General features: G+C 44.7%; 1 protein-coding gene across 1 annotated transcript; it reads right to left on the bottom strand.

Moving 5' to 3' along the window:
• Positions 1–1,249: 1,249 nt before the first annotated feature.
• vma22 (vacuolar ATPase assembly factor VMA22) lies at positions 1,250–13,862 on the bottom strand. Its single transcript, NM_001146671.1, is given in 5 exon segments — positions 1,250–1,562; positions 2,121–2,309; positions 10,074–10,174; positions 13,161–13,264; positions 13,537–13,862. Coding segments are annotated over 5 exon segments (654 nt in total). The 5' UTR covers positions 13,654–13,862; the 3' UTR covers positions 1,250–1,419.
• Positions 13,863–14,786: the final 924 nt, after the last annotated feature.

The following is a 14,786-nucleotide window of genomic DNA, read 5'->3' as shown; positions in this document are numbered from 1 at the left end:
AATTTGCGTCTGCTAAATGACGTAAATGTAAATGTAGACGAACGGATGATCTCCGCATGTGTGGTTCCCACCGTGAAGCATGGAGGAGGAGGTGTGATGGTGCTTTGCTGGTGACACTGTAAGTGATTTACTTAGAATTCAAGACATACATAACCAGCATGGCTACCACAGTATTCTGCAGCAATACGCCATCCCTTCTGGTTTGCGCTTAGTGGGACTATCATTTGTTTTTAAACAGGACAATGGCGCAACACACCTCAGGTTGTGTAAGGGCTATTTGACCAAGAAGGAGAGTGATGGAGTGCTGCATCAGATGACCTGGCCTCCACAATCACCCGACCTGAACCCAATTAAGATTGCTTGGGATAAGCTGGACCGCAGAGTGACGGAAAAGCAGCCAACAAGTGCTCAGCATTTGTGGGAACTCCTTCAAGACTGTTGGAAAAGCATTCCAGGTGAAGCTGGTTGAGAGAATGCAGAAAGAGTGTGCAAAGCTGTCATCAAGGCAAAGGGTGGCTTTTTTATTTAACTAGGCAAGTCAGTTAAGAACACATTCTTATTTACAATGACGGATTTTTACCTTGTCAGCTAGGGGATTCGATCCAGCAACCTTTCGGTTACTGGCCCAACGCTCTAACCACTAGGCTACATGCCATCCCTTTAAAGAATCTCAAATATAAAATATATTTTGATTTGTTTAATAGTTTTTTGGTTACTACAATGTCTCCATATGTGTTATTTCATAGTTTACGTCTTAAATATTATTCTACAATGTAGAAAATAGTCTAAATAAAGTAAAACCCTTGAATGAGTAGGTGTCCAAACTTTGGACCGGTACTGTACACATCTACCTCAATGTATCTTTACCCCTATTAGCTACATGTACATATCTACCGCAATGTATCTTTACCCCTATTAGCTACATGTACATATCTACCGCAATGTATCTTTACCCCTATTAGCTACATCTACATATCTACCGCAATGTATCTTTACCCCTATTAGCTACATGTACATATCTACCGCAATGTATCTTTACCCCTATTAGCTACATGTACATATCTACCTCAATGTATCTTTACCCCTATTAGCTACATGTACATATCTACCTCAATGTATCTTTACCCCTATTAGCTACATGTAAGTATAGGTAGCAGGGGTATACCTTGAGTATTTCTCTCTGCTAATACAGGCGTAATAAAGTTCACAAATATTGTGATAAAAAAAAGATGTATATTTGATTATTTCTATATTATTTATTTATTTATTTATCAGGGGTGCTGCAGCCCACTCAGCCTTTGTATGAAAGTGCACTACTATACTATGTGGGAGAGAGTGGCTGTGTATGCTAAACCATGATCTGGTCAGTCAGGTCCGTCTGGTCAGTCTGTCCGTCTGGTCAGTCTGTCAGTCTGTCAATCAGGTCAGTCTGTCAGTCAGGTCAGTCTGTCCGTCCGTCTGGTCCGAGGTCTGGCTCCTGCTCTTCTGTTTCATCTGCAGCTGTTGTCTGGTGGTCAGGACTGCAGACTGGAGAGCAGCCATCTCCGCTGACAACTCTACCGCTACAGGTGAGAGGGGGGGAAGTAGGGAGGGGGGGCAAAGAGAGAGGGGGAGGAGGGGGAGCAAAGAGAGAGGAGGGGCCAAGGGAGAGGGGACAAAGGAGAGAGGGGAGGAGGGGACAGGGAGAGGAGGAAGGGACAAGGGAGAGGGGGGAGGAGGGGACAAGGGAGAGGAGGGGTCAAGGGAGAGGAGGGAAGAGGGGTCAAGGGAGAGGAGGGAAGAGGGGAGAAGGGTGGGGGTGGAGGAGGGGACGGGAGAAGGGTGGGGGTGGAGGAGGGGACAAGGGAGAGGGTGGATGGGGGAGGAGGGAGAAGGCAGAGAAGGGAAAACATTTATTTTTCATCCATATTGGAAGGCGACCGTTTCACCCATCCTACCAGACAGACCCTAACTTGTTTCACCCATCCTACCAGACAGACCTAACTTGTTTCACCCATCCTACCAGACAGACCCTAACTTGTTTCACCCATCCTACCAGACAGACCCTAACTTGTTTCACCCATCCTACCAGACAGACCCTAACTTGTTTCACCCATCCTACCAGACAGACAGGAGCCTACCCTGTTTGAATGAGGCCTGGGCCTGTTTCAGGGTCTGAGGCACCAGGATTCCAAACCACTTCAGTGGGTCCTGCTGGGGGTTGGTTTCAGGTTTGGAGGAAGGAGCCGTCTCGGTCTCTGTCCACGGATGCTTGTTGTCACTCTGGTCTATCTCTGGAACCTCCTGCGTCTTCACTCTTCTCCTCACACCTGTAGGTCCAACACACATACAGTCAGATGAGAGGTCTTACATGTTTTTTACCTTCATTTAACAAGAAAAAGCCCTTTGAGACCCAGAGTCTCTTTTTTTTAAATGTCTTGTATTATTTATTTCACCTTTATTTAACCAGGTAGGCTAGTTGAGAACAAGTTCTCATTTACAACTGAGACCTGGCCAAGATAAAGCAAAGCACTGCGACACAAACAACACAGAGTCACACATGGAATAAACAAGCGTACAGCGTACAGTCAATAAAACAATAGGAAAAAAAGAGTCTATATACAGTGTGTGCAAATGGCGTGAGGAGGTAGGCAATAAATAGGCCATAGTAGCGAAGTAATTACAGTTTAGCAAATTAACACTGGAGTGATAGATGAGCAGATGATGATGTGCAAGTAGAAATACTGGTGTGCAAAAGAGCAGAAAAGTAAATAAAAACAATATGTGGATGAGGTAGGTAGATTGGGTGGGCTATTTACAGATGGACTATGTACAGCTGCAGCGATCGGTTAGCTGCTCAGATAGCTGATGTTTGAAGTTAGAGGGAAATGTAAGACTCCAGCTTCAGCGATTTTTGCAATTCGTTCCAGTCATTGGCAGCAGAGAACTGGAAGGAAAGGCGGCCAAAGGAGGTGTTGGCTTTGGGGATGACCAGTGAGATATACCTGCTGGAGCGCGTGCTACGGGTGGGTGTTGTTATCGTGACCAGTGAACTGAGATAAGGCGGAGTTTTACCAAGCATAGACTTATAGATGACCTGGAGCCAGTGGGTCTGGCGACGAATATGTAGTTAACACAGTGTCCAAAGAAGGGCGAGATGTACAGTCGTGGCCAAAGTTTTGAGAATGACACAAATATTAATTTTCACAAAGTCTGCTGCCTCAGTTTGTATGATGGCAATTTGCATATACTCCAGAATGTTATGAAGAGTGATCAGATGAATTGCAATTAATTGCAAAGTCCCTCTTTGCCATGCAAATGAACTGAATCCCCAAAAAACATTTCCACTGCATTTCAGCCCTACCACAAAAGGACCAGCTGACATCATGTCAGTGATTCTCTCGTTAACACAGGTGTGAGTGTTGACGAGGACAAGGCTGGAGATCACTCTGTCATGCTGATTGAGTTCAAATAACATACTGGAAGCTTCAAAAGGAGGGTGGTGATTGGAATCATTGTTCGTCCTCTGTCAACCATGGTTATTTACATGGAAACACGTGCCATCATCATTGCTTTGCACAAAAAGGGCTTCACAGGCAAGGATATTGCTGCCAGTAAGATTGCACCTAAATCAACCATTTATCGGATCATCAAGAACTTCAAGGAGAGCGGTTCAATTGTTGTGAAGAAGGCTTCAGGGCGCCCAAGAAAGTCCAGCAAGCGCCAGGACCGTCTCCGAAAGTTGATTCAGCTGCGGGATCGGGGCACCACCAGTACAGAGCTTGCTCAGGAATGGCAGCAGGCAGGTGTGAGTGCATCTGCACGCACAGTGAGGCAAAGACTTTTGGAGGGTGGCAAGAAGGGCAGCAAAGAAGCCACTTCTCTCCAGGAAAAACATCAGGGACAGACTGATATTCTGCAAAAGGTACAGGGATTGGACTGCTGAGGCCTGGGGTAAAGTCATTTTCTCTGATGAGTCCCCTTTCCGATTGTTTGGGGCATCGAGAAGACAAGGTGAGCGCTACCAACAGTAAAGCATCCTGAGGCCATTCATGTGTGGGGTTGCTTCTCAGCCAAGAGAGTGGGCTCACTCACAATTTTGCCTAAGAACACAGCCATGAATAAAGAATGGTACCAACACATCCTCCGAGAGCAACTTCTCCCAACCATCCAGGAACAGTTTGGTAACGAACAATGCCTTTTCCAGCATGACGGAGCACCTTGCTATAAGGCAAAAGTGATAACTAAGTGGCTCGGGGAACAAAACATCGATATTTTGGGTCCATGGCCAGGAAACTCCCCAGACCTTAATCCCATTGAGAACTTGTGGTCAATCCTCAAGAGGCGGGTGGACAAACAAAAACCCACAAATTCTGACAAACTCCAAGCATTTATTATGCAAGAATGGGCTGCGATCAGTCAGGATGTGGCCCAGAAGTTAATTGACAGCATGCCAGGGCGGATTGCAGAGGTCTTGAAAAAAAAGGGTCAACACTGCAAATATTGACTCTTTGCATCAACTTCATGTAATTGTCAATAAAAGCCTTTGACACTAATGAAATGCTTGTAATTATACTTCAGTATTCCATAGTAACATCTGACAAAAATATTTAAAGACACTAAAGCAGCAAACTTTGTGGAAATTAATATTTGTGTCATTCTCAAATCTTTTGGCCATGACTGTATACAGAATGGTGTCGTCTGCCTAGAGGTGGATCAGGGAATCACCCGCAGCAAGAGCGACATCGTTGATATATACAGAGAAAAGAGTCGGCCCGAGAATTGAACCCTGTGGTACCCCCATAGAGACTGCCAGAGGTCCGGACAACACGCCCTCCAATTTGACACACTAAATTCTGTCTGAGAAGTAGTTGGTGAACCAGGTTAGGCAGTCATTTGAGAAACCAAGGCTGTTGAGTCTGCCGATAAGGATACGATGATTGACAGAGTCGAAAGCCTTGGCCAGGTCGATGAAGACGGCTGCACAGTACTGTCTTTTATCGATGGTGGTTATGATATCGTTTAGGACCTTGAGCGTGGCTGAGGTGCACCCGTGACCAGCTCGGAAACCGGATTGCACAGCGGAGAAGGTACGGTGGCATTCGAAATGGTCAGTGATCTGTTTATTAACTTGGCTTTCGAAGACTTTAGAAAAGCAGGGCAGGATGAATATAGGTCTATAACAGTTTGGGTCTAGAGTGTCTAGTAATAGGGGTTACAACAATGACAGCAGATAATTTTAGAAAGAGAGGGTCCAGATTGTCTAGCCCGGCTGATTTGTACGGGTCCAGGTTTTGCAGCTCTTTCAGAACATCTGCTATCTGGATTTGGGTGAAGGAGAAGCTGAGGAGGCTTGGGCGAGTAGCTGCGGGTGGGGCGGAGCTGTTGGCCGGGGTTGGGGTAGCCAGGAGGAAAGCATGGCCAGCCGTAGAGAAATGCTTATTGAAATTATCGATTATCGTGGATTTATTGGTGGTGACAGTGTTACCTAGCCTCAGTGCAGTGGGCAGCTGGGAGGAGGTGCGCTTATTCTACATGGACTTTACAGTGTCCCAAAACCTTTTGGAGTTAGAGCTACAGGATGCAAATTTCTGTTTGAAAAAGCTAGCCTTTGCTTTCCTGACTGACTGCCAGTATTGGTTCCTGACTTCCCTGAACAGTTGCATATCGTGGGGACTATTCGATGCTAGTGCAGTACGCCACAGGATGTTTTTGTGCTGGTCGAGAGCAGTCAGGTCTGGAGTGAACCAAGGACTATATCTGTTCTTAGTTCTACATTTTTTGAAAGGGGCATGCTTATTTAAGATGGTGAGGAAATTACTTTTAAAGAACAACCAGGCATCCTCGACTGACGGGATGAGGTCAATATCCTTCCAGGTTATTGAAGGTTGTTCGATTAGAAAGGCCTGCTCGCAGAAGTGTTTTAGGGAGCGTTTGACAGTGATGAGGGGTGGTCGTTTGGTCACAGACCCATAGCGGACGCAGGCAATGAGGCAGTGATCGCTGAGATCCTGGTTGAAGACAGCAGAGGTGATTTAGAGGGCAAGTTGGTCAGGATGATATCTAAGAGGGTGCCCATGTTTACGGCTTTAGGGTTGTACCTGGTGGGTTCCTTGATAATTTGTGTTAGATTGAGGGCATCTAGCTTAGATTGTAGGACTGACGGGGTGTTAAGCATATCCAAGTTTAGGTCACCTAGCAGAACGAACTCTGAAGATAGATGGGGTGCAATCATTTCACATATGGTGTCCAGGGCACAGCTGGGAGCTGAGAGGGGTCTATAACAGGCGGCAACGGTGAGAGACTTATTTCTGGAGAGATACATTTTTTAAATTAGAACTCGAACTGTTTGGGCATAGACCTGGAAAGTATGACAGAACTTTGCAGCCTATCTCTGCAGTAGATTGCAACGCCTCCCTCTTTGGCAGTTCTATCTTTACGGAAAATGTTGTAGTTGGGGATGGAAATCTCCAAATTTTTGGTGGCCTTCCTTAGCCAGGATTCAGATACGGCAAGGACATCAGGATTGGCGGAGTGTGCTAAAGCAGTGAGTAAAACAAACTTAGGGAGGAGGCTTCTGATGTTAACATGCATGAAACCAAGGCGTTTACGGTTACAGAAGTCAACAAATGAGAGTGCCTGGGGAAATGCTGGGCCTTTCAAGGGTGATCTGGCAAAGAAGGCAGCAACAATCAATACATTACATAATTAAAACATACCCAATACAACAACATGATCCAGCCTAAAAAAAAGCATTTCCATTCCTCCGTAACAGTCTCCCATCAATATTTTAAATGCATTCAGTGGCACTAACAAGTATCCATAAGTTAACGATTCCAAGACATAACTCCAAATAATTCAATATAAACTGATTTCTCAGTGCCATACTAAGTAATGCTACATTCAGAAAGAATTCAGACCCCTCCACATTTTGTTACGTTACAGCTTAATTAGAAAAACGTATATATTATTTTATCCCCCTCATCAATCTACACACAATACCCCATAATGAAAAAGCAAAGAAATATCAAATTTACATAAGTATTCAGACCCTTTACTCAGTACTTTGTTGAAGCACCTTTGGCAGCGATTACAGCCTCGAGTTTCTTGGGTATGACTCTACAAGCTTGGCACACCTGTATTCGGGGAATTTCTCCCATTCTTCTCTGCAGATCCTCTCAAGCTCTGCCCGATCGAACATCTCTGGAGACCTGAAAATAGATGTTCAGCGACACTCCCCATCCAACCTGACAGAGCTTGAGAGGATCTGCAGAGAACAATGGGAGAAACTCACCAAATACAGGTGTGCTAAGCCTGTAGCATCATACCCAAGAAGACTGGCGCCCGGAGAGGATGGCTGACGTTTTACATGCTCCTATCCAACTGTGCTATTTTGCTAGGTTTTTTTGCGTTGTTTGTAACTTATTTTTTTTACTTGTTTTGTACATAATGTTACTGTCTCTTATGACCGAAAATAACTTCTGGACATCAGAACAGCGATTACTCACCTCAAACTGGAAGAAGCTTTTTCCTTTAACGAGTCAGATGAGAAGGATATACTGCTTTTCCGGGAACAGGCCCAAATCCCTGTCATTTGCGTGAAGAAAAGACGGAGAAAACGGGGGCGGAGGTCAGGCTGCCTTCAGAGAATTTGTAGGCGAGCGAGTAAACTCCCATTGCCTTCCGTTCTATTGGCCAACATGCAATCATTAGGGTCTGTCATTATGATCAAGATTAAACTACCAACGGGACATTATAAACTGTAATATCTTATGTTTCACTGAGACGTGGCTGAACGACGACATGGATAATATAGACCTATCTACCAAGAGAGTTCTCATCTTATTCGTAGCCGTCTATTTACCACCACAGACCGATGCTGGCACTAAGACCGCACTCAAACAACTCTATGACGCCAATAAGCAAACAAGAAAATGCTCATCCAGAAGCGGCGCTCCTAGTGACCGGGGACTTTAATGCAGGCAAACTTAAATCCGTTTTACCTCATTTCTACCAGCATGTCACATGGGGCGGCAGCGTAGCCTAGTGGTTAGAGCGTTGGACTAGTAACCGAAAGGTTGCAAGATCGAATCCCCGAGCTGACAAGGTACAAATCTGTCGTTCTGCCCCTGAACAAGGCTGTTAACCCACTGTTCCTAGGCCGTCATTGAAAATAAGAATTTGTTCTTAACTGACTTCCCTAGTTAAATAAAGGTTAAATAAATAATAAATCTGACCATAATTCTATCCTCCTGATTCCTGCTTACAAGCAAAAACTAAAAGCAGGAAGTACCAGTGACTCGCTCAATACGGAAGTGGTCAGATGACGCGGATGCTATGCTACAGGACTGTTTTGCTGCACAGACTGGAATATGTTCTGGGATTCATCCAATGGCATTGAGGAGTGTACCACCTCAGTCATCAGCTTCATCAATAAGTGCATTGACGACGTAGTCCCCACAGTGACCGTATGTACATATCCCAACCAGAAGCCATGGATTACAGGCAACATCCGCATCGAGCTAAAGGCTGCCGGAAAACTAATCCGGACATTTATAAGAAATCCCGCTTTGCCTTCAGACGAACCATCAAACAAGAAAAGCGTCAAAACAGGATTAAGATTTAATCATACTACACCGGCTCTGACGCTCGTCGGATGTGGCAGGGCTTGAAAACTATTACAGACTACAAAGGGAAGCACAGCCGCAAGCTGCCCAGTGACACGAGCCTACCAGATGAGCTAAATGCCTTTTATACTCGCTTCGAGGCAAGCAACACTGAAGCATGCACGAGAGCACCAGCTGTTGTGGACGACTGTGCGGTAGCCGATGTGAGCGAGACATTTAAACAGGTCAAAATTCACAAATCCGCGGGACCAGACGGATTACCAGGACGTGTACTCAAAGCATGCGTACTCAAATGTGTACCAAAGCACTGGCAAGTGTCTTCACTGACATTTTCAACCTCTCCCTGACCGAGTGTGTAATACCTACATGTTTCAAGCATGTGAGCAAGACAAAGGAGCTGATCGTGGACTACAGGTAAAGGTGGGCCGAACAGGCCCCCATTAACATTGACGGGGCTGTAGTGGAGCGGGTCGAGAGTTTCAAGTTCCTTGGTGTCCACGTCACCAACGAACTATCATGGTCCAAACACACCAAGACAGTCGTGAAGAGGGCACAACAAAACCTTTTCCCCCTCAGGAGACTGAAAAGATTTGGCATGGGTCCCCAGATCCTCAAAAAGTTCTACAGCTGCACCATCGAGAGCATCCTGACCGGTTGCATCACCGCCTGATATGGCAACTGCTCGGCATCTGACCGTAAGGCGCTACAGAGGGTAGTGCGAACGGCCCAGTACATCACTGGGGCCAAGCTTCCTGCCATCCAGGACCTATATAATAGGCGGTGTCAGAGGAAAGGCCAAAAAATTGTCAGACTCCAGTCACCCAAGTCATAGACTGTTTTCTCTGCTACCACACGGCAAGCAGTACCGTAGCACCAATTCTATGACCAGAAGGCTCCTTAACAGCTTCTACCCCCCAAGCCATAAGACTGCTGAATAGTTAATCAAATGGCCACCGAACTATTTACATTGACACCCCTCCTTGACATTTACAGTGACACACTGCTGCTACTCGCTGTTTATTATCTATGGATAGTCACTTCACCCCTACCTACATGTACAAATTACCTCGACTAACCTGTACCCCCCCCCCCACATTGACTCGGTACCGGTACCCCCTGTATATAGCCTCGTTATTGTTATTTTATTGTGTTACTTTTTATAATTTTTGACATTTGTTTATTTGGTAAATATTTTCTTAACTCTTCAAAAACTGCGCTGTTGGTTAAGGGCTTGTAAGTAAGCATTTCACGGTAAGGTCTACACTTGTTGTATTCGGCGCATGTGACAAATAAAGTTTGATTAGACTCGAGGCTGTAAATCGCTGCCAAAGGTGCTTCAACAAAGTACTGAGGTCTGTTAGAAGGTCTGAATACTTTCCGAATGCAGTCTATTAACCTATCCCTTTTAAAGGCCTGCAGTTGACATATGGAAAAGACAGCCTACACTAGTCAGTGGTGCTCCATTACCCTCCTTGTCTTTAGGTCCAATGTCCTCCACCTGTCTCTCTTCAGGAGACTTCAGCGTCCTTCTCTGTGTCTGGAACTCGGCCTCACCACTCTCCAGAGTCCTATGACACACTAGCATCATTATTATCCCAGATATACCCTCTACCACACAGTACACAGAGTTGATAAACAGACATGCCTTGGAAGTTTGAGTTCACTGAATGGTGAGAACTGACAGCCTAAATAAAGTTGTATTGTATAGATGTAGCTAAGTTATAGTCAGGGATGCAAACTAGTGAGGGCCCAAAAAGGTGGCACTTTTTGTTTTGCATGCGAAAAATCCCTGCTAGGGGGAAATGTAGGTTTCAACTAATTAAACAACAAAGAATATGATCTACATGATCAGTCTCTGTGTAAAATAAAGTGATTCATGTGAATCTAACTCACAGCTAAAAAATGTAAAGAAAGCAATCCAATGTTATTTGTTACCTAAACTTTACTGCAAATGACACTCAAGGCTTGAGAAAAAACAATACCCTAATATTGCAGTTAACCATGACAGCCTTTATAATAGAAGGCTTGTTACCATCACAGCCTTGATAATAGAACGCTTGTTACCATGACAGCCTTGATAATAGAACGCTTGTTACCATGACAGCCTTTATAATAGAACGCTTGTTACCATGACAGCCTTTAGAACGCTTGTGACCACACACATATAAATATTGAATTTAGGGGAAAAAACATCTTAAGGTAGAATGAAACAAACAGGCATTCTATTTTTGCTCTATTATAGTGGCCACTATAGTAGACACCGATCAAGTGCACAAGGCTACATGTGTGCAAAAATAACGTTAACTGAGTAAAACATTTAATAATCCCCCCTCACTCACACACAAGTGTTACTGTCAATTTCAACACAATGAAAGCAATATCTTTGGGCTACACTACACATTATTACATTGTACATTTTCTGCACTGTGGACATCTGTTCTACAACGTGCCAGCAGAGCATGATACCCTTTGTTGGCATAATTGATCTCAATCCCATTGAGGTCCCAGACGTGCTCAATGGGATTGAGATCCGTGCTCTTCGCTGGACATGGCAGAACACTGAAATTCCTGTCATGCAGGAAATCACACACAGAACGAGCAGTATGGCTGTTGGCATTGTCATGCTGGAGGGTCATGTCAGGATGAGCCTGCAGGAAGGGTAAACACGAATCCGAACATCAACCCTGGTGAGACAAAACCACGACTCGTCAGTGAAGAGCACTTTTTGCCAGTCCTGTCTGGTTCAGCGACGTTGTTGCCAGTGATGTCTGGTGAGGACCTGCCTTACAACAGGCCTACATGCCCTCAGTCCAGCCTCTCTCAGCCTATTGCGGACAGTCTGAGCACTGATGGAGGGATTCTGTGTTCCTGGTGTAATTCGGGTAGTTGTTGTTGCCATCCTGTACCTGTCCCGCAGGTGTGATGTTCGGATGTACCGATCCTGTGCAGGTGTTGTTACACGTGGTCTGCCACTGCGAGGACGATCAGCTGTCCGTCCTGTCTCCCTGTAGCGCTGTCTTAGGTGTCTCACAGTACGGACATTGCAATTTATTGCTCTTGCCACATCTGCAGTCCTTGTGCCTCCTTGCAGCATGCCTAAGGCACGTTCACGCAGATGAACAGGGACCCTGGGCATCTTTTTTGTTGTTGTGTTTTTCAGAGTCAGTAGAAAGGCCTCTTTAGCATCCTAAGTTTTCATAACTGTGACCTAATTGCCTACCATCTGTAAGCTGTTAGTGTCTTAATGACCATTCCACAGGTGCATGTCCATTAATTGTTTATAGTTCATTGTACAAGCATGGGAAACAGTGTTTAAACCCTTTACAATGAAGATCTGTGAAGTTATTTGGATTTTTACTAATTATCTTTGAAAGACAGGGTCCTGAAAAAGGGATGTTTATTTTTTTGCTGAGTTTAGTTAACATTTCACACAGATTGCTAGGGTCCATTAAACAACTAACGCGTTAATACTTGAGGAACGGCAAGGAATCGTATACCGGTTAAAACTATAGCGAATTGGTTAGGTTACTAACGTTAGCTCATCTGATGTTGTAACGTTAGCTAGCTAGCTTTCTGACTTTATTAGCCAGCTCATTTTCAAACAATAAACTAAATGATTTGTTCAGCTAAGTTGGCTAATGTTGCTCAACATTACTCTTGTAAGCTGACAGATAATTTGATCCAGCTACTATAGCAAGATACTAAACAATGCTAACAATACTTTTCCCACCACACTTCCTCCCTCACCTCAAACTTTCCAAATGGAGTTCGCTTCATCACCTTCTCACCCCGTTCGTGGTCAGGCTTCTCACCTACCTCTTCGTTATCATTCAGGGACGTGCTGCTGTAACTAGCAAATTGGTTCTCTTCTCTCTTCAGTCGGGTGCTGCATTCTGTTGTTATGTGAATGACTGGCTGAGCCTTGGATACAGCAGCCAGTACCGCTCCAAACGCGGATCACTCGTTCCCTTACAGCCAGTACCGCTCCAAACGCGGATCACTCGTTCCCTTACAGCCAGTAGTGATCCAAACGCGGATCACTCGTTCCCTTACAGCCAGTACCACTCCAAACGCGGATCACTCGTTCCCTTACAGCCAGTACCGCTCCAAACGCGGATCACTTGTTCCCTTACAGCCAGTACCGCTCCAAACGCAGATCACTCGTTCCCTTACAGCCAGTACCGCTCCAAACGCGGATCACTCGTTCCCTTACAGCCAGTACCGCTCCAAACGCAGATCACTCGTTCCCTTAGAGCCAGTACCGCTCCAAACGCGGATCACTCGTTCCCTTACAGCCAGTACCGCTCCAAACGCAGATCACTCGTTCCTTTACAGCCAGTACCGCTCCAAACACGGATCACTCGTTCGCTTACAGCCAGTAGTGATCCAAATCCCACCCCCAAACGTTTCTCATCAGATCTACACGAATCACGTAGGTCACACATTTTGGAATCAAAACGGAGAATTTCGCTGAAAGGTGACTAGTTTTCATCCCTGGTTATAGATGGTTTATAAGGTTAATACAGTCTTTGGCTAAGCGCATCTCCTTCGTACCTGGTGTGGACTCGGACCAGAGGTTCCATCTCACTCCCATACTGCAGAGCAGACACCTGCTTGTTGCCCATCGAATACCTCGCTTTGGACATGGAGAACCATCCCTGTATCACAAGCAGACAGACAGAGACAGAGAGCGAGAGACAGAGACAGAGACAGAGACAGAGACAGAGAGAGAGAGAGAGAGAGAGAGAGAGAGACACACACACACACACACACACACACACACACACACACACACACACACACACACACACACACACACACACACACACACACACACACACACACAATGTAAAGCCACAATATAAAGCCCCTGATCAAGACATCAAAGACAGTCTAGCCCTTGATACATCATGTCATTTCCATCCTATACCTGTTCTATTAAAGAGTTGAGTCTCTCTCGTTTCTCCTCCAGCAGCTCCAGTTGGTCCATAAAGACAAGCAGCTTTTTATCCAACAAGACACTCTCTTCTTTCTCTGACAGACCCATCTCTCAATCTGTTTCTGTTTCTCTCTCTCTCTCTCCTACCGTCTCACAGTTCGACGAGCAGAGATCCCGGTGACTATCCCAACTTAGATAAAACACGATTAAATAGTGGTATTCTTATAAACTAGGCGTTTGTATCACGGTTTGTTTGAAAGAGACAGTCGGAAAGCGATTGTTTACGAGGCTTCAAATACCATTTCCGTTTTCTGGTCATGTGAGGGGATCACAAGCAGCACAGATGATGACGTCACGTCCGTATGGCGTTGAATAAACCTTCAAAATAAAAGCCCGCATTTCAAAACATTGCAATGTGGATAACTCATTCAAAATGTTGATATATATATATATATATATATAGTTACATAAAGGTACAAAGTTAAAGGTAAAAAAAATAATATGTATATATATATATATATTTTTTTTTTTGTGTACCTTTATTTAACTAGGCAAGTCAGTTAAGAACACATTCTTATTTACAATGACGGCCTACCCCGGCCAAACCCGGACGACGCTGGGACAATTGTGCGCCGCCCGATGGGACTCCCAATCACGGCTGTTGTGATAAAGCCTGGATATGAGACAGGTAGTAAAGGAGGGAGACAGATTTTCTGCTGAGTTGGGCCTCTCTTCCTCTTTGACTTCACCAACGTAGTGGAGCCGAAACCAAATATATATATATATATATAACTTATTTATTTAAATTTGTATTTATTTATTTAAACCCATACTTTTTTAACAAACGTTAATCAAATAAAACCACCAACAGTTTGCTCATTGCTCTTGCTCTAAAATGGCAAATCTGCGCAAATGTGCATGTGACAATTTAATGTCAACAAGGAAACAGTCGGTGGTTGTATTCAATGTTTATTGAAAAAGTATGGATTCAGCAAACAAAGAAAGGCAACCGACTACAGAGGACAAACATAGGTACAAAGTCGGCGTTTCATAATACATTTATGTAGTATTGACCTTGGGCGAATTGATGTAGTCGGAGCTAGATTCCACAAATCCTGGTCTCTGCAATTCTGTGAACTGTCTTGTGCAAGTTTTAAATTGACACAATACCTGTTAGCAAAGGTGCAAGCTAGAGATGCCGTTCAGAAGCTTGCAGGGATTTGCAGTTTTGCATGATGTCT

The sequence above is a fragment of the Salmo salar genome, chromosome ssa13 (genome assembly GCF_905237065.1).
Source record: "Salmo salar chromosome ssa13, Ssal_v3.1, whole genome shotgun sequence".
Classification (NCBI taxonomy): Eukaryota; Metazoa; Chordata; class Actinopteri; order Salmoniformes; family Salmonidae; genus Salmo; species Salmo salar.
The sequence above is the reverse complement of the archived record's forward strand: the minus strand, read 5'-3'. Positions and strand labels throughout refer to the sequence as shown.